The sequence below is a fragment of the Lissotriton vulgaris genome, chromosome 10, assembly GCF_964263255.1.
Source record: "Lissotriton vulgaris chromosome 10, aLisVul1.2, whole genome shotgun sequence".
In the NCBI taxonomy this organism is placed as follows: Eukaryota; Metazoa; Chordata; class Amphibia; order Caudata; family Salamandridae; genus Lissotriton; species Lissotriton vulgaris.
In genome coordinates, this window is record NC_141698.1 from 171,987,787 (window position 1) to 172,008,631 (window position 20,845).

The window sequence follows — 20,845 nt, forward strand, 5'->3', positions numbered from 1 at the left end:
GCCAGCCGCTGACAACTGCTTGCAAGAGCCTACTCACTTCTTGAAGTTAATCGCAAAATGGTATGCCTCAAAGAGAGACACTAGAATTGAAAACAAAAGAACAAATGACACTGGCAGAAAAGTGGAAGCAATTGAGAAGCAAGGCTGTGCACAATGCCAGATAGTCAGAAAAGAAAGTGAAATGGTCTGACAGCTGGTGATGCCTGGGCAGGTGGTTGTGCTCACATCTGTGAAGATGGTCACATATGAACGGCTTCAAAATTTAAGTGTCAATGTTCTTTTTAGGAAAATTTCTAAACAAATGCCCAAAAGAAATTCAATTCTCAACTAAAGGTGGGTGAAATGGCATATTTGTTTCCATATGTTATATGTGTAATTTTTGCGAACATTACACATATTACATGTAGTACAGTTTAGTACTCATCTGTGTGAAAAACTTATGCCCTAGAGTACAAAGATGACACTAGATCCCTGCTCAAAGTGTTGCCTGTTCAATTTCTAAAGTCACATGGCGAATGAGGCTCACCCAGCATCTGCACACATCCAGTTTCACACTTTGCATGACACATTTTCTGCTGAAACCAGTTTCCTGCAAGTGTAAATTATGCAAAACAGATACATTAAACATACTCTAAATATGGAAAAACAATATATACAAGATTGAGACAAGATTACACTCCTGTAAAACATAAGTAAAAAAATACTATTTTCAACAAAGCTGGAAGAGAAGGACTAATTCATCCAGGAGTCCAGCGAAAATAGTCTGCAAAAAAACATTCTAGACTGAAACATCCATCTCAAGAAGTGTTGTGGCTCCAACTCTAACTTTAAAAGCGAAAAGACAAAAATCAGCAGATAAAGTAGGACCAAAAGGGAAAAAGCAGAGGTCGAATAAAAACCAAGAGAAGAGCAATGAAAAAATAAACATTTTAGAAATCGAGTTAAAGACACTGATGTTCATTAACATCACTATTATTACAAGGAGCCATTTATTCCACAAAATGACTCGAGGAATGCAAGTTTAAGTGCTTACAAGCAAACACATTTTTTCCTGTGAGTTAATATTCACGCAATAAAAGAACAAGGACAAGAAAATATTCTTCAATTTTCTTATCTGCCCAGGAACTGACGTGCCCTCCAACTCTACCTCAGACCCCGAGATTGCTGGATGGTGGCTCTATCAGCCAAATTAGTAATTCCAAGATGTCTTTAAACCTTCCAAAAACTAGCTTTAATGGCCAGAATATCTTGCACTTTACCAAGGCACAGAAAAGAACAATTGAAGATTGCAGATTTGCCAAACGTCAATGTCGGCATGACAGAGCAGTCATCAACTGTACAGTTTCCTCCTGTAAGAACGTCTGCATAAAAATGTAAAATGACAAACTAAATATCAACATTATACTTTTTTGTGTTAAACTGTGTCCATCACATATTAAAGCTGAAGCACTGTTTTCTGGATCAATGTATACAACTTGAGAAAGGAGAGATGTTTGAGTTTCAATGTTTAAGTTGACAAGGAATGCAATATTTTAAATATTAATTTAACATATAAATACATTTCATATTTCAAATGTCACAATGGAACCACAGGTCAATAACTTAAATGTGTTGATTTCTATAGTGGGATGCTATAAAAAGTCCATGTGGGTCACACTAATTAAGTGAAACAAAACACTAACCGTTGCAAAAAAAAAAAAAAAAAGTTTTTTTAAATTGAGGTTTCCCTACAGATATACATATTTGTTTCCGTCTGCAGCTAGAGGTGCAGAGAACATTGGCTATTCCACCACACAACACATTTTACTGTCTAGAAGCAGTATCATCCTGTGCACAAAAACTACAAAATCATCACCTGAACTAAACTTTTTTTTTAAATGATTTGCTTCATATATATAAATAGTAGTGAAACAGTGGTGCTGTTTCTCTGCACATGGGAGTTTTGGTTTATATTTACCAGCTTTACGCAGTTGAAAAACTACAGCATATAGCAGACGACTAAAGTTACAACAACTGCTGAAACAGCTTTAGTAATGCCTAAATCAAAGTCCTGCAGAAGGTCTGATTATCAATGTGCTAGCTGAAAGAGTGGAATGGGCCTCTCACTGGATTAGATTGTGTTTTAATCCAGCAAATCAAAAGCATGACCCTGCTCTTTATAAAGAGATCATTTTTTTCCTCACGTTTGGTGTTAGTGGTTCTACTGAGATCCGTTACATACGTATCATCAAAACCCAATTGCCAGGGACGCCAAAAATTTTGTGTGGGTAGAGTGGATCTCTTGGGACTGCTTCGACTGATGACTTGTACATTGTGAAACAGGGCAACGTCATACAAAGCTTTCCTCAGCCAATCGCTGAATCATGTCCTCAGAGGAACTATCAAAAGCCACATGAAGCTTGTTTGTGGCCTCTCAGTTGCCATCAAACCATAAATGCTGGATAACGTGAGCATGAAGAAACCAGATTGAACTGTACTGAATGTATATGGTGCAGTAACGGATAGTTATTTTATTGTTATTTACATGTAAACAAAGCCCACAAGGCCTGGAAGATTTAAAGAGTGTAGATAAAAAAATGACTCTTTTACATTTGAAACTCAAGTAAAAAAAGAAAAAAGAGAGAAATTAAAGAGGATAAAATAATGTCAGACAGAGAAATTAAGCCCATTATCCTTTTTTCAAAATGTAAAATCAATAACAAAATGAGAAAAGATTAAAAAAATATGCTAAATGATTCAATTCACTTCTTGGACACCTTTCATCTGTTCTAATTTATGTAACAACCTCTGTCCCCCTACCCCTCCCCAAATAAAAAAAATGTTGCTCCTGGGCATTTGATAAATGGCATTTGAACCCTGAAAAACAGGACTGCAGTGGTAAATCTTAAACATTAAAATTCTAGCTGCACAGCAAAAAATATGCCAGCTCTAGGTTTGCCTGGCTATGAACCCTCTACTGAGAGGGGTTATCTGTCATTCAGAGTGATCTGAAATGGCTGCAGCCAAATTAGTGAAGTGGGATTGACTAGTAAGAATATTAACCTACTGCGTGCATACATTTCCTAAGTGGGGGCAAGAAAATTCTCAGATCATTAGTGAATTACCAGGCCACAAATTTACCATAGGTCTGACAAGACAAAAAACAGACTGAGAAAGGATGGATCTAGAGATGTGTCTCAATTTTCATAATGGTACATTGGCCACAAATTAAAATAACCAGATCTTCAACTTGGGCTTGGGAGTTGCTACATGAGCCACATGACTTAGTTACTTTTTCATTACCTGGAGGAAGAGAAAATTTGATTCATTCAACTAATTAAAATTGCAGGTATAGTTTCCATTTTTGTTTTTAATTTCCTGTCTTCAAGTATGCAGAGCAGAAGTATAATTAAACAACAACATATTGGATCATTCTTTCCTGGTTACACTGGAATAACACTGTTCTAGTTTAAAACTGGGCTTGTCGGTCTTGCCAGACAAATCTACTGAAAAAGTCCTGTGTCAAAACCAGAGTTTCTGCAAGAACTTTCCTTCAAATTAGTCATTCAGTTATGTTAACTAATCATCAGAAGCTCTCCGTTATTCTTGGAATGATCTACAATGATTTTCGGTCAACAAATGAAAAAATGCACACCACAGTGGGCAAAGAATTTGAAAACTGAGATTAGTGCAGTTTTGGGGATTTTTAAAAAGAGTGGTTTATGTCCGAGATTCACCGGACTAGCATAAGCAAAAGTAGTACAGTATTTCAAGGTCTAAAATATAGCAACGGCCCAAGAGAAAGGAGGTCTGGTTCTCTATTTTCAAGTCATCAGCATTCAAAATAGAAATGAGCTAATATCCTATAAAGGGTTTCTCTGACTTTTTCTTAGTTCCTCTTTAAGAATATTTTGTGCATGCTGCTTGCAGTTTAACTTGCTACTTCAACTTGGTTGAATAAACACTTCCACTGCACTTAAAATACCAACCTTTTGAATTCATAAAATGTAAACCTCACCACAAAAGTACAATTCTCCCCTGAAAGCGCATGTTAAACTTTAATCTGGCACTGAATAATTTATCAATGTTAATTTAATCTTAAAAAAATATTTAAAATTGTGCAAGAAATGGCAACAGACTTAAATTATACTATGAATGCTGAACCCCATTCTTATTTTCTTTTTCTTTTAGCCAAAGCCAATTATTTTAGGGCCAAAAAAAGAAGTTAAGAAAGAATAACCAATACTATGAAAGTGCCTAAAACATGATACAGCATTTTAGAGCCCTTTCAAATACAAGGCAGAGAAAGGTGTAAAGTAGAAAAAAACTGGAGCCTCTATCATTGCAAAAAAGACCCAGAGTTTACATTTAATGAGGAGCAGAAGAATTCCATCTTCGCTGTCACTGTTAACATGCTGTTAAGTCTGCTCGTCCATACACAGTTGGTCTGTGTCTGGAGATGTAATACATTTGGTTTCTTCCTTTTTCCTTCGTTCCATTTCCCATTCCACAAAAGTATCGAAGAGACTAGGCCAAGCCTCATCTTCACTGTAGTTGCTGAGGTCTGGTCCAATCACCTGAGTAAAGTTTAGGAACATGTTCCACGTGTCCCGGGAGATTCCCTTTATTCCTGAGGGGTTCTCAATGAGGAAGTTTAACCACTGGTCCAAAATTAAGGGTTTATTTTGTGTGAAAACAAGTTTCCAAAGCGCAATGGCTATATCCCGATGTAGTGACCGCTGTCCTTCTTCAGAGTCCAGGCCAAACTGGAAGGTAAATCGATAGAGATCCTTGAATTTGTCCTCTTGTTTAGCTTCACTTAGGAGAGAAGGGAATCTTGCACAAATTCCTTCATTACTATCTGCATGAATTGCTTTGCAGCCCTCAAAAAACTCTTTCCTATGGTAAAAAAAACATAAAAAGTGGTTATTAGAGAAGAAAAGCATTACATTTTAAAAACTGTTACTAAAAGTGACAGCATTCACACAATTACAGGTTTACGCCTTGAGTGCTGAGGCTCTCTCACCAGTGTGCAGCCCATTTGTATTATATTTGGGATGGGGGGGGGGGGGTAGCTTTTAAGTCTTTATTACTCCCCCCCCCCCACAAAACTATATCCTGGCAAACTTTGTGCCCCTCTCCTCGACATGTTTGGGATTCTGGTGTCAAAGGTTATGTAGATTCCCCTGGAGGGTACTAAGAAAAATGACAAAATTGGCGTTTTTAGTTTTTTGCTAGAACGGGGAAAAAGTGGTGCAAGAAAGTGTGTTTTGTTTCTTAACATATCATCAACATATTTTAGAAAAAAAGAGTGAGAAATCATATTTGGTAGTCTATGTGCTTATTTTTTTTTTGCGGTTTCTACCTACTTGCTGAATGTGGTAGCAAGATCAGCAAATTGTAATTGGTGTAGATCCATCATTGTTTTTTCAAAGAACAGACACTGAAATCTAAATGTAATTAAAGTAAGTGGGAAATAACAGAAATAGGCGGCAATGTTTTCATCTGTAATTCCCCCCCCCTCTTTGAATAGCGACAAAAGTAAAATATCATTATGTCCGTCTGACTATTCCAGTTGCAGGGCTATCTAGTGTCAACTGGTAGTGCAGAAACATGTGATACCCAGAGTCGTCAACTGAGTTGCAGATTATAATATTATTTTGTTGTGCATCAATTAAAATGGCAAAATATAATCAATGAAAAATGGGTATGAAGGAAATGTATGCATATTTTGAACATGACCAAGATTTAGAGCATTGGAATAGTAGTTTTTTGGATACACGTAGCACTATTCAGCAGGCATTTTTCAAAATGTATTCTTTCTTGCACAGTTACTTACATTTCGGAGCCAAAAATTGACAATTAATCAATCAATCAATCAATCAATCAGTGACACTTGTAAAGCGCGCTACATACCCGTAGGGTCTCAAGGCGCTGGGGGGGGGGGGGGTGCCGCTACCGCTCGAACAGCCAGGTCTTCAGCTTCTTCCTGAAGGAGAGGTGGTCTTGGGTCAGGCGCTGGTCGGTCGGGAGGGAGTTCCAGGTCTTGGCGGCCAGGTAGGAGAAGGACCTTCCTCCTGTAGTCGCTCTTCGGATGCGGGGGACGGCGGCGAGGGCGTGGTTGGCTGATCGGAGGTGGCGTTTGGGAGCGTAGAAGTTGACTCTGCTGTTGAGGTAGCTCGGGCCTTGGTCGTGTAGGGCTTTGTGTGCGTGGGTGAGGAGGCGGAAGGTGATTCTTTTGTTGACGGGGAGCCAGTGAAGGTCTCTCAGATGTCCGGAGATGTGGCTGGTTCGTGGGATGTCGAGGATGAGTCTGGCTGAGGCGTTCTGGATCCGCTGGAGTCTCTTCTGGAGCTTGGCGGTGGTACCGGCGTAGAGGGCGTTGCCGTAGTCCAGTCGGCTGGTGACGAGGGCCTGGGTGACGGTCTTCCTGGTCTCGGTAGGGATCCACCAGAAGATCTTCCGTAGCATGCGTAGGATGTTGAAGCACGCCGAGGAGACGTTGTTGACTTGCCTGGTCATGGAGAGGGAGGAGTCCAGGATGAAGCCCAGGTTGTGTGCATGGTCTGTTGGTTTGGGTGCGGTGCCCAGGGCGGGAGGCCACCAGGAGTCGTCCCAGGCGGAGGGTGAGGAGCCCAGGATGAGGACCTCCGTATTGTCCGAGTTCAGTTTCAGGCGGCTGGTCGTCATCCACTCGGCTACCTCTTTCATCCCTTCGTGCAGGTTGGCTCTGGCGGCGGCGGGGTCGTTGGTCAGGGAGAGGATCAGCTGGGTGTCGTCGGCGTAGGAGATTATGCTGAGGTTGTGTTTGCGTACGATGGCCGCGAGGGGGCTCATGTAGACGTTGAAGAGGGTGGGGCTCAGAGATGATCCTTGAGGGACGCCGCAGATGACTTCGGAGGCCTCTGACTTGTACGGTGGTAGGCGGACTCTCTGTGTTCTTCCGTCGAGGAAGGAGATGATCCATTCCAGCGCCTTGTCCTGGATTCCGATGTTGCTGAGGCGCCGTACTAGGGTGCGGTTCCACTATTTTGTTTTCTAACACTTCTAAAAAATAAAAGGTACCCTGGCTGTGCAGATGGTCTATCATCAGCAATAGTTAAATCCCAAAATGAAACATGGAGGCATCAATATTTTTCCCTTGAATTTCAATCTTTTTAGGGAGGTTGGTAGCTGTGGTATTTGTGCTGAGAGTAAGACATCAAACATAGTAGCCTACCAATCCCAGACATTTCTGAAATCTAAACTTGTGGGGAAGTCTAGGGTTGTCTGAGTAACATGGACTACCTCACACACTTTTTTCCCCCAAAACACCCTGTAAATATCAGTTTTCAGGAAAAATAAAAATCAGATTTTTCTTAAATACCTGAGAGGGCAGGTTCTGGAATCTGCGGGGAATCAATAAAGTCTTACTGCCCATTCCCAAAATTGTACTGTTAAAAATACAGTGTCTAATTTGTAGGTGTGCATATTACAGCCTGTTAAAGCAAAGACCCAAAATGCACCCGGATAACGTCACGATTTTTCTATTGAAATTAACTTGTTCTGGTGATGTAAAGCCTACTAGACACAAGAGATTGGTGTTAAAAGAATCGTGTGAGGCATGGTGCCATCTAGGCTTTGGGCCCTTCAAACAGACACCACAGTCATTACCCCTCTACTCTGGCTCATTTGGCAAACTTATGCCCACATGAATACTTTCCATGGGGTTGGCTGCCGTATTTGGATTCATGGTCCAAGGAGGAGGGGGTAAGAGGTAAAAAGACTGTTTGGCCTCCTCGATGCCAGGACTGAACGGCCCTCACCCCATTTATTAAATAAAAAATAAATCAGGGCCTGAAACACACGGTCCCAGTTTGTGATGTGGTGTACCCTTAATTAGGTGTGCCAGTGAAGACTGGAACAACACGCTTGATAAAAGATAAAAAGAAAAAAAAAAACGCTGTCCCCAGCAAAGGTTCAAACTGACATTATGGCAGTTCGTACCTTGCCGAGGACAGCATTTTGAGAAAGATATGGTGGTTCTTTCTTTCACTGGAGGGTCAATGGCGTATGATGAGTACAAGGTAGTGCTCGTGAAGTGGTGAGTGAGTTTAAAAATGGCTAGAGGATATCTATGCTAGTCAAATTTAATGAAAAGATTCCTCTGTCATAAATAAAAAACCAAACAGGTTATGGCTGCTGAAGCGTTATGATGACCCTACGTAGCTCTGATATACAAGTGTGTGAATTAAATTGTGTATAGGTTAGGTCACCCTTGATGGTCTCAGGAGGAGCTTCTTCGGGACCAAAGTGAAAAGTAAGACAAAGTAGAGGTGTGTTGGCTGTGGCCTACTCAAATTGAAGTGGTGCCACCAGTAAGACCCTGGTGGTGTTCCAATCTAAAAAACAAGAGGGAAAGGGGAGGAGGGTGCAAACAGACAGTACATAGAAACATAATTAGTCATGTTTCTGGTGTATAAATCTTGATACAACCAGATTTTCCGGTATACACCCGTTACAACGCATCTTTTACTCCGCACTACCATTACAACGCGACTTTTACTCCGCATACCATTACAACGCATTGCGCTGGGGGGCGCTCTAGGATAGGGAATAAGTATAATTTACTATCCAACACCTTCCCTAGGGTCCACGGGGACTGGAGTTAGAATAGTAAATTATACTTACCACTATCCAGCACCTCAAAGCGCTATGCGTTGTAATGGGATGCGTTGTAAAAGTCGCGTTGTAACGGTATGCGGAGTAAAAGTATGCGGAGTAACGTCATACATCCAGATTTTCCCCTATATGTGGATCATGTTAATATTCCTGGCCTTTGGAAGGTGGCCAGACGCAGTCACTGAGTTGACTGATCAATTAGAGCCATATGATGGCTGTGCATAATGTTAAAACCAATGGTGAGGTAATCATAATTAATAAAAACAGGAATAAGGGTATGGGTACCCCAAAACGTTATCAAAGTTAGTTACGAGGAAAGTAGATCATAATGATTAGTATGTACACCAACTCTGTAGGAAATCATATGCCATATAGCAGCATAACGTATAAGAGATATCAAAATAATTCCGCGTTTTGCACTATAGGCAGGCTCTGAGTAATTCTAAATCAAGCGTTCATTATTTGTCCCATTAATGGCAAAACCTTTACATAAAGGTGATTCGTACCGAGTAGATGGGGGGTAGCCACTTACCTCTAGGACATAGGAGATAGTCCCCTTGAGTCAAATGAGATAGTCCCCTTGAGTCAAATGAGAGTGTGCATTCCGCCACAATCTGTATTGAAAAATGGCATTTACAGTTGTGCACATTTCGGAGCATTAAGAGCTCGTGTCGAAAGGCACAAGCGGCCGCACCTATCCATCTTCTTGAACGCCCGTAGATTTTTGGGGTCGGATTGTCTCCCAGTGTTATAGTGCACAGCTTCGAGCAATAACTTCCGGTATCATCGGAAGAGAGGGTGTGATCTGTAGGTCAGAGGCCGCCATCTTGGAGCGGTAAAATGGTACTGTGTCAGGAAGCCAAAACGCATATTATTCAGTAGAATAAATTTGGGAATTTAACGACAGAATTTCTAATCAGTGAATAATGTAATAGGGGATAGCGGAACGGGCAATTAATAAAAAGGTGGCTGTTCGATTAGTCCAGACAGGATTTGTAAGGGTTAATGCGCTGGTGATATGGTAAAAATGCCACATCAAGAGGCCGACAAGCTTTAATTACTTAGTCCAATAAGTTGTGAATTCACCAACAGATTTTATAATCAGTAAAAGATGTAATAAGGGATAATTAAATTAAAAGTGACTGGTTACACCGTCCCGACAGTCGGTAAAGGGTGTCCCCATGTTAAGATGTTGTATAAGGAGACTGACATATGAAACAAGGGAGGTTCAAGTTGGGTTGGGGACGGAATAGTTAAGAGTCCTCCCGTGTGTGGGTGTGTGCAAGGCAAACATTTGCCTACAAACAGACATAACAATGGTGTGGGCTCGTACCATTCCTTCAAGAAGTACTCACAAAAGAATATATCTGGGTTTTCACCATGTAAGTTTAAAGGGTCTATCTCAATTGTATAATAAAGGAAGACTCTGTGTAGTCTGGAAAATGAGATACAGACTGAGGAGACATTTATTGATAGAGTATAGAGCATGGTGCAATATGCAGATACACCCGTATGGAAAGTGCTACTGTAATTCTATCCAAGGTATATTGTTGTTCAGACCATGTATATGTGTACGAAGGCAGAATACCCAACGTTGTTTCTTTCTAACCAGGGTAGTGGTATTCCTGGTTGGGTTAGCTTCCAAAATAGTCCAGGACAGGAGATCAGTGATATGTTGGAATTCAATGTGGTGATTGTACATTTTTGTAGCGCTTCGGCCGCAGCGGATGTTGCTTTTGTGTTCACTGATCCTAGTTTTGACTGGTCTTGTGGTCATGTCCACATAGTGTAGGTTGCACTGACACGTGATAAGGTATACACAGTTCTTCGTATTACAATTTGTGTGTTGCTTTTGGGTCCATCTGAAATTTCCGATCTCTAGGGTTTTAGTAGGATGTGTTGAGGCGTAGACACTGCAGTTGCCACATGGATAGTGGCCTTTTACCACTGGTAAGTCCCAAAGTGTGGTTTGTTGTGTCATGGTCTGGGGTCGCGTTCTTGTATGTACTAGCAAGTCCTTTAGGTTTTGTGTTCTTTTGAAGGCGAATCTAGGGCGTTCCAAGTTAAGCTTCCCAGCGTTGACAATTTTCCAGTGTTTTAAGATGATGTTCTTAATTGTGTTAGACATCGGGGTAAAGGTTGTTACGCACATCATGGTGTAGTCTTTGGGTTTTGAAAAGGTTAGAAGTAAGGGTTTACGGTGATTGTTACGTGCTCTCTTGCTCGCTCTGCTGATCACCTTTGTAGGATATTGTCTGGCCTTGAGGTTTTTACTCAGACCATCTGCTTGTCAATAGTAGTCAGTAAGGTTGCTGCGATTCCTCCTGAGGTGTAAAAATTGTCCGTAGGATAGATTTTCACGTAGTGCCTTGGGGTGATGGCTGTTGAAGGGGAGGAGGCTGTTGTAGTCACTCTTTTTCTTAAAGGTTTTGGTTTGGAGTATTCCAATATCCAGGGAGATGAGGTCGAGGAAAGGGATCTCCTCCTTGGATTTGGAGAGGGTGAAATTCAAGTATGAATCAATCAAGTTTATCCATAGGTGGAATTCTTGGCATCTTTCTTCTGTGCCCCCCCCCCAGAAGCCAAGGATGTTGTCAATGTAGTGTTTCCATTTGATGATAGTCAGGTAGGTCTTGGTATTTGAAAAAATATGTGTGGATTTGAAATGAGCCATATAGAGACACAGCAGACTAGGTTCAAATGTGTTGCCCACTGAGACATGCCAGGTGCCACGAATAGCTGGTATGATTCACTATATTTGCTATTTTGCACGCTGGTGTTACGCCTGATTTTTAATCCATGGAATTTTTAGTAGCATTGCTTTTAAAACATAAAGCTCACTTACTGCCTCACTCGATCTCGCTACACCCGCTGTCCTGTCCGCCGGCTCCCCGGCCCACCACGGGTGTTCCCGCTTGATGTGGAGGGAGTGAAGGCGGGACAGTGACATAGTCCCGGGTTAGAGGTCGGGGCGGGAACAACATTGCTGGAGCACTATTTAGTGGGCTCTAGCGGAGACACTCGCTGGATCTGTGGATACCAGGTGCCACGAATAGCTGGTATGATTCACTATATTTGCTATTTTGCACGCTGGTGTTACGCCTGATTTTGAATCCTTGGAATTTTTAGTAGCATTGCTTTTAAAACAAAGTTCACTTACTGCCTCACTGGATCTCGCTACACCCGCTGTCCTGTCCGCCGGCTCCCTGGTCCACCGCGGGTTTTCCCGCTTGATGTGGAGGGAGTGAAGGCGGGACAGTGACATAGTCCCGGGTCAGAGGTCGGGGGCGGGAACAACACTGCTGGAGCACTACTTAGTCGGCTTATGTGTACGTTGTGCAACGGACGCGCGCAGCGGGCGCGCCGAAGGTGCTCCGAAGTCAAGCCCGTCTGCGCCCGTCCGGGTCCAGGGGCCACCCCCCCGCCCAAATCTCTAAATCACATACCTACTCATGCAGTGATTTGCTCAGCCGAAGGCCTAAAGGTCACTCACCTGTAAGATACTGCTCTTTGAGGACCCACCTTCCCTCTGCCTAGAGTAACTTCTCCTTCTCCCATTTACAGTTAGGAATAACAAGGGAGAACGGAGGGTGCAACAATGCTAAGACTGAGACAAATAAAGATGAAGACAGGCATTTTAACTTTATTAGTACAAACTACAGATCGCTCCCCAAACAAAGAGGATATTTCTAACTTACTAAATGATCATAAGCCAGATGCGTTATTTTGAACAGAAATTTGGCTAAATGCCAGTTCAGGCCCAGAGATTGCCACAGCCTTACCCCCAAATTACACTATAGTTAGGAAAGATCGAATGAATCAAAGTGGGGGAGGCATAGGAATTATTTTCAAAAAAGATATTAAATGTAAATGGGAAGACCTTAAAATGGACAACTGTGAAGCTGGACTTTTAAAACTAACCCTCACACCTCAAATCACGTTTACTGGGATCCTGATCTATCGACCACCAGGTGCGGCAGGGGAATGGGCGGCGGCTCTTCCAGAGTTTATCACCCCACTCCTGCTGGAAGCATCCATGTTTTCTATTCTTGGCGACCTTAACCTGCATTTAGAGGACCACAATTGCTCTATGATTCTCAACCTTCTTTCCGACTTAGAAGCACTCAATGTCCAATTATGGAATAAAGGCCCCACAGATACAGGTGGAGGAGTGTGGCTCAATGGTTAGAGCGGCAGACCCTGATGCAGAGCTCTGGCCAGGGACCAGGGTTCAATTCCCGCCTCGGCGGGTCTTGGGCTCAATTTCCTTTGACCTGACAATTCTCGCCTCTGGGCCTATTCTAATCATGGGCCCCACGCTGCAACTCTGGGCAATAGCTTGCTTAACCTCCACTCCGGCCCCAACAGCGCTAGGATGCCTGGCTTCACCCTGGGGGTGCCCAGGAGTGGACACTTCACAGGGAAAGCCAGGAAGGGTTCTACAGCGGTATGAGTAATAGCGCCAGGAAACCGCTTGGTGGCAGTGCGCTCTACAAATACCATGACATTTACATTTACATTTACTTACAAACCCCTATTTTTGCAAAGTTTAATAACCTAAGATGTGAGCCTGCACTCCCCATACCCTGGTCTGACCATTATCTAATCAATTTCGAAATTTGGGTACCAACTACTAAAGATCTGAACAGAACTGAGGTCTGGTTCAGAAATTGTAAAAAAATGAACATAGATGATCTTAATTCCCAGTTAATACGGTCAAGACCCAATATTACTCTAAATGAGCTCAAAGTCTTAGACCATAAAGACATCAACACCTGGCTATCTGTAGCCGTTCAGACTACCTTTCCGCTCACGTTAAGTCATGTAACCCCCCGGTCCCGTGGTTTTCGGATAAACTGAAGGAAGAAAAAAGTAACTGCAAGAAGCTAGAGAGGCACTGGATAAGAAACTATGCTGTAGCAAGCAAGGAAGTATATAAACAAGCTCTAAATGTTTATCATTTGTCATGTAAAATAGCAAAGGGAGACTTTCCAAAGAATACCATTTTAGAGGCACAAAGTAATCCCAGTACTCTTTTTAAGGTTTTAAAGGACTTAGCCGGAGCCGCACACCAACCGGAACCCCCTATACAGTCCACCACACAATGTAATCTCATTGCGAATTACTTTAATGAGAAAATATCCAACATTTACTCGAGTCGGATGCGGCTCAAAGGCAATCCCGCTGTCAACCCCAATCCCCAATGGGTCTGACGAGTGGGATGATACTCCTGGGAAACTGCTTACTGCCTGGCAGCCATTAGACCCACTACTTTTGTGGAAGTACTAAACAGCATCAAATCAGGCTCACCTCAGGACCCTATGCCAGCCCAGATTTTAAAACAGCTTGACCCTTGCATCTTGGATGTAATTAGAATACTGTTAAATGCATCTCTAAATGAAGCAGTGGTACCTGAAGACTGGAAGCGCGCAATGGTAGTACCTCTACTTAAAAAGGCGAACGGAGATCCAGAGATCTTCTCCAACTTTCGACCAATATCGCTCTTGTCAATATTCTCCAAAATCCTGGAAAAACATGTGAATAGACAGTTAGCGGATGTTGTCAATATCAATAAGCTACTACATCCCTCCCAGTCGGGTTTTAGAGCTGGTCACTCTACCGAGTCCACCCTATTAGGGGTAACTGAAACTATCCATCAGGAATTGGACAATGGTGGCACAGTGGCACTCATTCTTTTAGATTTGAGTGCCGCTTTCGACACCATCTCCCATAAAACTTTGATTCAGACTCTAGAAGAAATAGGGGTGAGAGGGAAAGCGCTGGAGTGGTTAGAACAATTCCTTTCACACAGGACATTCCAGGTTTTCTCCAAAAATAATGTCTCCAATATTCTGAACTCCCTTTACGGAGTTCCCCAGGGTTCAATCTTGAGTCTGTTACTTTTTAATATTTATATTACCCCTTTGGCAAAAAAAGCAGAAGAAATGGGCCTCACAATTTACTCCTATGCGGATGATACACAACTTGTGTTCTCCCTGTCAACAACCGACAAAACTAACATCTCCTCTCTCTGCTCTGGGTTACTGAGAATGGCGAATTGGATGCACACCAAGAAATTAAAACTAAATGGGGAAAAAACTGAGCTAATCATCTTTGGAGAACAAAAGAAACTCTGGGGACCAGCACACTAGCCCACGGAAATGGGCCCAACCAGGTCGCGGTACAATCCGCTCGCAACCTAGGGGTGATAATCGATGTCAAACTGTCCATGCACGTGCAAACAGCCAAAACAGCATCAACCTGCTTTGCCATTCTTAAGTGGCTGAGAAAAATCCTGTGGCAACTCCCTGAAGGGGCACAGAGAACCGTGATACAGGCCTTGATTGGCTCAAGACTAGACTACGGGAATATCCTATATCTAGGAGCCAATAAAGAGATCACGCATCGACTCCTGGTCGTCCAAAATGCGGCGGCAAGGATGTTTCTCCATCTCCCTGGGCGAACGAGTGTTTCTGAACACCTAAGAAACCTACACTGGCTCAAGATAGGCAATAGAGTTAAATTTAAAGCACTGTGTTACATGTTCAGGATAAACACAGGGGAAGCGCCTGCTTACTTATGTAAGCTGGCGCATAAATACATACCCTCCCGAAACCTTCGGTCTCTGCATCAGGCAAAATTTGTTGTCCCTAGGTTTAAACGGGTACGACTGGGCGGACGCTCTTTCGCCTACCTGGCCCCGGTTCTGTGGAATTCACTCCTGCTGAAACTAAGTCTTTAACCAAACTACATCAAATACCGGAAAGGCATTAAGGCATGGCTATTCAACCAATAAATTCCATATTCAACCATTAAATTCCATTCCACCTGGTAAAAACTCGGATCCAAGGCGCCGGGAAACCCTCAGGGTAGCTGTTGCGCCATATAAATGTAATAAATAAATAAATAAATAAATTGATGTCCCATGTATTTGGTCATACAGTTGATTTTTGTACTGTAAAAAGTTGTTTTTTAAGGCAATACTCGCACATTCTATGATTAAGTCCACAGGAGTGGGCGAAGAAGTTGTGGTTGTCCTGAGGATGGTGTAATTGACCCTGATGGCGTCATCTTGCGGGATGTTGGTGTAAAGAGCCTCCACGTCAAGGGTGACAAGAAAAGTAATCTCTTGACGATTCGACAAGTGGTTGATGAGGCATAGTGTCTTCTTGGTGTCCTTCAGTAATGATGGTGTATTTTGTACCAAAGATTGTAGGTAGTGGTCACAGTATTGACTCAGTACCATGATCTGATCTCTTCTTGAACCTCTATCGGTCTACCTGGTGGGAGGTGTATGTCCTTGTGGATCTTCCGGAGGATGTAGAAATATTGAGTCCGTGGAAATGTTTTCACTAGGAAGTCAGCTTCATTTTTAGTAGCGGCTTCGTTGACCATGATCTTGATCCGTGTGTTTAAAGGTTCTGTTGTGTCTGTTTACATTTTTTTTATAGTATTGGTTGTTGGCTAGTTGTCTTTGGCATTCAGTATCATAATCATTTGAGTTCATAAGGACTATGGCGCCCACTTTGTCAGCCGGTTTGTTGATGATACTCTGGTCTGCTGTCAAGTCCGCAATTGCTCTTCTCCGTCTGGCAGGTAAATTATCAAAAGATGCTGTGGATTTCAGTTTGTTCACGTCTTTAAGAACAGCTTTTTCTCAGGGAACCAACAACAAACTAGGAGCCAGACCGCCAAGAAAAATTGATTGTTAAAATATCAAACCGAGATCTTTCAGAGGAAGAGGCAACCGTATTAAAGAGAGGACTAGGCTTCGTTCCCACCCCTAAGGAAGACCAATTTAGACTGGTTGAGGAACTCCACACCTTCTTTCGGAAGATTTGATCACAATCCTTTTTTTTTTAAAGCTCATGAGAACATTACCCCATCAGATTCAGGATTAAGAAATCCATCTCGATTCACACCAACTACAGCTGTAACTCCCAGTGAATTATTCATCTATTTAGAGTTCCATTTTGGAATAGACCGAAAATATATATATTTTTTTTTAAATGGAGACCGAGGAGCAGTAGGGTTTTTCTTAACGAAAATGCTGTAAAGAACAGAAAAAAAACAATTGGCATCTTTTCATGCTGACGACTGTGTTAAAGACTAACAGAGAAAACTTCAGAAATCCAGTAAAGACCAGATCAATTATGCATAAAGGAGAGAGAAAATACCAGGCTGCCCCACTCGGGACGATTTATGTAAAATGGCAATATTATACCTTTTTTCATGGTAATTTACAGAGCTACAAAATCATTACTATTAAGAAAGTAATAGATTGCTGGGGGGGCAGCCAGAGTAGCGCTGCGTACATGCTTCTTGTCCACTTACTGTGGAGGCCTGGCCACCTCGGATCTGCTGTCCTATTACCAAGCCGCTCATCTACTAATCCTGAACAATTGGTGGTATGGAGACAGTGGGGATCCGGCTTATGCCCTGGAACGCACTTTGATGGGCGACAATACGCTCCACACAATCCTCTACTCAGCCCGGTTGCGCCGGACATTGCCGAGGGTCACAAGGCTCGTCTTTGCGGTATGGCGGCAGGCCTTACGCCGCATGGGTTGGTGGGGTAGGCTGACCGCCGAAACGCCGCTGTGGCATAACGGCCTACTACCCGAACTATCGGCATTATCAGGATTCGATGGCTGGGACGCGATCGGAATCTCGCAGCTGGGACATGTAATGTCTGGGACGACGCTCAAGTCCTTCCAAGCGCTTAGTGCGGAATTCAATATGCCCCAGTCCCAATTTTTTCGGTACCTACAATTCAGACACGCACTAACGCCCAGTATTGCCAACCTTGACTCGCTTCCTGAATTTAGCCCAATCGAGGCGAAGGTCTTTATGGGTGACCTTGGGGATAAGAAAGTCTCTCGTATCTACCAGACTATGGTCACTCATTGCTCCTCCACCCTTCTTCCCTTGAGGACAGCTTGGGAAGCTGATATTGGTCCTCTAGATGAGGATGATTGGAGGGAGGCCCTAGAATCCCCTAGGGGGGCAGCCATTGCAATACGGTTTAGACTAATCCAATTCGAAATTCTCCATAGGGCCTACTACACCCGTGAGCGTCTGTGGAAAGCAGGCTTGATTGAGTCCCCGGAATGTTTGCGCTGTGGGGTTGCAGTGGGCACATTGCTCCACACGGTATGGTCGTGCCCTAGGCTGGTTGGCTTCTGGAGGGGTGTGTGGGGCTGCCTGTCTGAGGTGCTGTGTTGGACCCTTCCTCGTACTCATCGCCTAGGCCTACTCCACATCCTGGAGGGGGTTGGTGGAAACATATACAAACGCCATTTGTTGCTCCTGGGGCTGGTGGTTGCCAAAAGGGACTTGGCCCGAGCTTGGAAGGATGTGAGGGCCCCCCCCTGAGTGCATTGAGAGCTGGACTGGACTTTTGTATGGGTCTAGAGCGACCGATATTTGAAGCACGAGGGTGCCCCCGCAAGCACTTTAAGGTGTGGAAGAGATGGGCAGATTATAGGGGTTTGACACTGGACCCTCCGGCGGAACCTGAGGAAGATCTCTAGCCCCCAGATGTCTGGCGAGCCCTTACATTACGCCATGAGTGCCATGTCACGACTAAGCACTGACGCTACTTGTACACACGTGCATGGGGTTAGGGTGGGGCACAGGGAAAGGTGTGGGAGGGTTGGGCAGTTGGAGTTGGAAGGGATAGGGGCGGGTGTAGCTGTTTTCTCTTATTAATGCTTTCTCTCGATTCCTTGATTGGACGTTTGGTCCTGTGCTGTAACTGTGCCAAGATGCTTGGTGGTGTTCTCCTGACTGTGGGGAGCCACACTTATTACTTTGCCCGATCCTATCAATAAAATTTGTTGTGAAAAAAAAAAGAAAGTAATAGATTATGTTGCTGGTAAAAATGTTGACAGTAATTAAGCCATAAATTGGTGAGTTGCCTATTCGTGTGTACTACTGAGTGGACATTAATGATATGAATGGAAGGAGAGGGAAGATAAGTAGAAATACAGTCCTGAACCCTATATGAATAGGGCAAAATAAATTATCTAGGAGACATGAACAAACTGCAATGTGCAAATAGAATGTGCTAGAATTCCAGTGGTCATGGCTTGTCGCAAAATTAGCACATGCTTGATACTCAGAAGGCATGCATCTCAGATAGACCAGAGGATCAGCAACAGAATATGGCATTTGATGGTCATCATTTCTTTGACCCTGAAGTGAATAAGAAACTAGAGGAAGTATATGGAAACAGCTAAGTTCATGGACTCTTTGAAAGAGCAAATATCACATTAAAAGCAGGAACACGGAAAATCCAGCAACAGCTCGAAGGCAACCATATCTGCACCAACAAAAACAGCAGCTTAAATATCAATGCCAACAACCTTTCCTACAAACTCAGAAATACAAGAAAGGTTCTTGGGAAATACAAGATCAGGGGCAGGGGACCTCAGTGTACAGTTTCTTCTCCCTCATTCACCTTATTTCCGATCATGCAACATTGGTCGGTGGAAGAACGCATGCTTTCATGAGACAGGAAGGCCACTGCAAATAGACTGAAAACTATCAATTACACCATCCACCAAGAAGAAACCAACAGAAATCATCTCACATTACAGCTGAACAGTGTGCATTTTTAATAGCCAAATGTGAAAAGGGGTATAGAAGAGTATTCATTGTACATCCTTATTTCAAAGGACAGGACTGTCAGGCAGATTACAGACTGACAACTCTTTGATAGATTTGGAACAGCAATACAAAAAGTCAACAAAGACTTGGTTGATGCCAACCACAATGAAGGTTGGTTACAGGTTTTGTCAGTGTGAACAATATTTACAAGCACTCAAAGACAGGGAGGTTCTACATACTCATCCATGTGTAGTATCAAAGGTATGCTTCTTTTCTTCTATATGAATCAATCTTTCATGTTAACAACATTGTTCACAGACCATCTAATAGAGGCTGGGAGACCATTATATCTACTTGCTGTTTAAGAGCATTAAAGAAGGATACTGATCCCATCAAATGAAAAGGACAAATCAACTGTGCTACTTTCTCAAAATCACATCATGGTAAATCTACGCAAAGCCATTTCAAAAGCTGGCATTCATAGATGGATTGGTAGAGGTCTTCCAAATGGTTAACCATGGGAAAAACAAACAAAAGAGAGGCCAAATGCTCATCCTACTTGGGAAAAAAGGTGCCATAAAGGTGTACTTCGGGAATAATCATTCAGCCAACATTCATAAAGAAACGTTATGGTCTTAGGTCGTCATCATCACAAGACAATACTGTATAGGCATGAACAAGTTGGTCCTGTTGCTTTAAATATATTACTGCTACTTTTGGCCAGCCACACGACTGGAGAAAAGGGGTACTGCTTCAGATTCTATGCACATCAAGTGTTCTCCAACACCAGAAAAAAACGAATAAAATCGTTACCTGTTAGAACTGGTTTGCTACATGTAGATGGACATTCATCCCTTCTTCTCCTCCTCCCCAGTGGCAGGTAAGTAGAGTTGGAAAATGGCATGTACACATTGGCAAGATACAAAGAGCAGCCCCTTTCTCATGGGTAAGAATACGCATAATGTAAGATTAGCCTAGGTCCACGTGCATTGTGCGTTTTGGGGAACATGATCCAGAGTCGTTTCATGACATGACAAGTTGCATTACTCCAAACCCAATACTAATCACAGAAGTGTGTATCTACAATACTAGAAGCTGCAAACTAATTGTTACTGGTAAGTTATGATTTCCTTCCAGAAAATGCATCCAAATGTAACTAATACACATCGTCAGTAGTGGTCCTGAAAATATGGCATGGAGCCCTCCATGATCTGTGTTGAACCCTCTTAATCTATAGCTATTCTCTAAATCATAGTCTCAAAACTGGAAATATATTGCAATCTGTTTATTATTTTAGCAGACAAGCAATCATTAAGCCTTACTAAGGACTAAAAAATGATTTTCAAAATGTTGACAGAATAGCAGGTCAAGTAAATTAAATTAAAAACGTAAAAGTGGACAAATTAATTTAAGAAAGAGAAGTACCTGTTACATTTGACAACAGTCTGTCAATTGGCAATACATGTTAGACCAAATGTCTTAAATGATATTTGTTACTAGCTTCTATGCACTGTATAACCTAAATCACTCAAGATAGTTGCAAACAACAAAAACACATCAAGGATCAGAGTGATCCCTTAACAGCCTTCTACAT

General features: G+C 42.7%; 1 protein-coding gene across 1 annotated transcript in view; it reads right to left on the reverse strand.

Annotated features, from left to right (window-relative positions):
* Positions 1-1,208: 1,208 nt before the first annotated feature.
* The window catches only part of DCUN1D3 (defective in cullin neddylation 1 domain containing 3), a 119,731-nt gene continuing 100,094 nt past the window's right edge, over positions 1,209-20,845 (reverse strand). Inside the window, exon 4 of the mRNA XM_086940807.1 lies at positions 1,209-4,878. Coding sequence (XP_086796933.1) covers positions 4,398-4,878 — 481 coding nt within the window. The 3' untranslated portion in view covers positions 1,209-4,397. The remainder of the gene's footprint in view (positions 4,879-20,845) is intronic.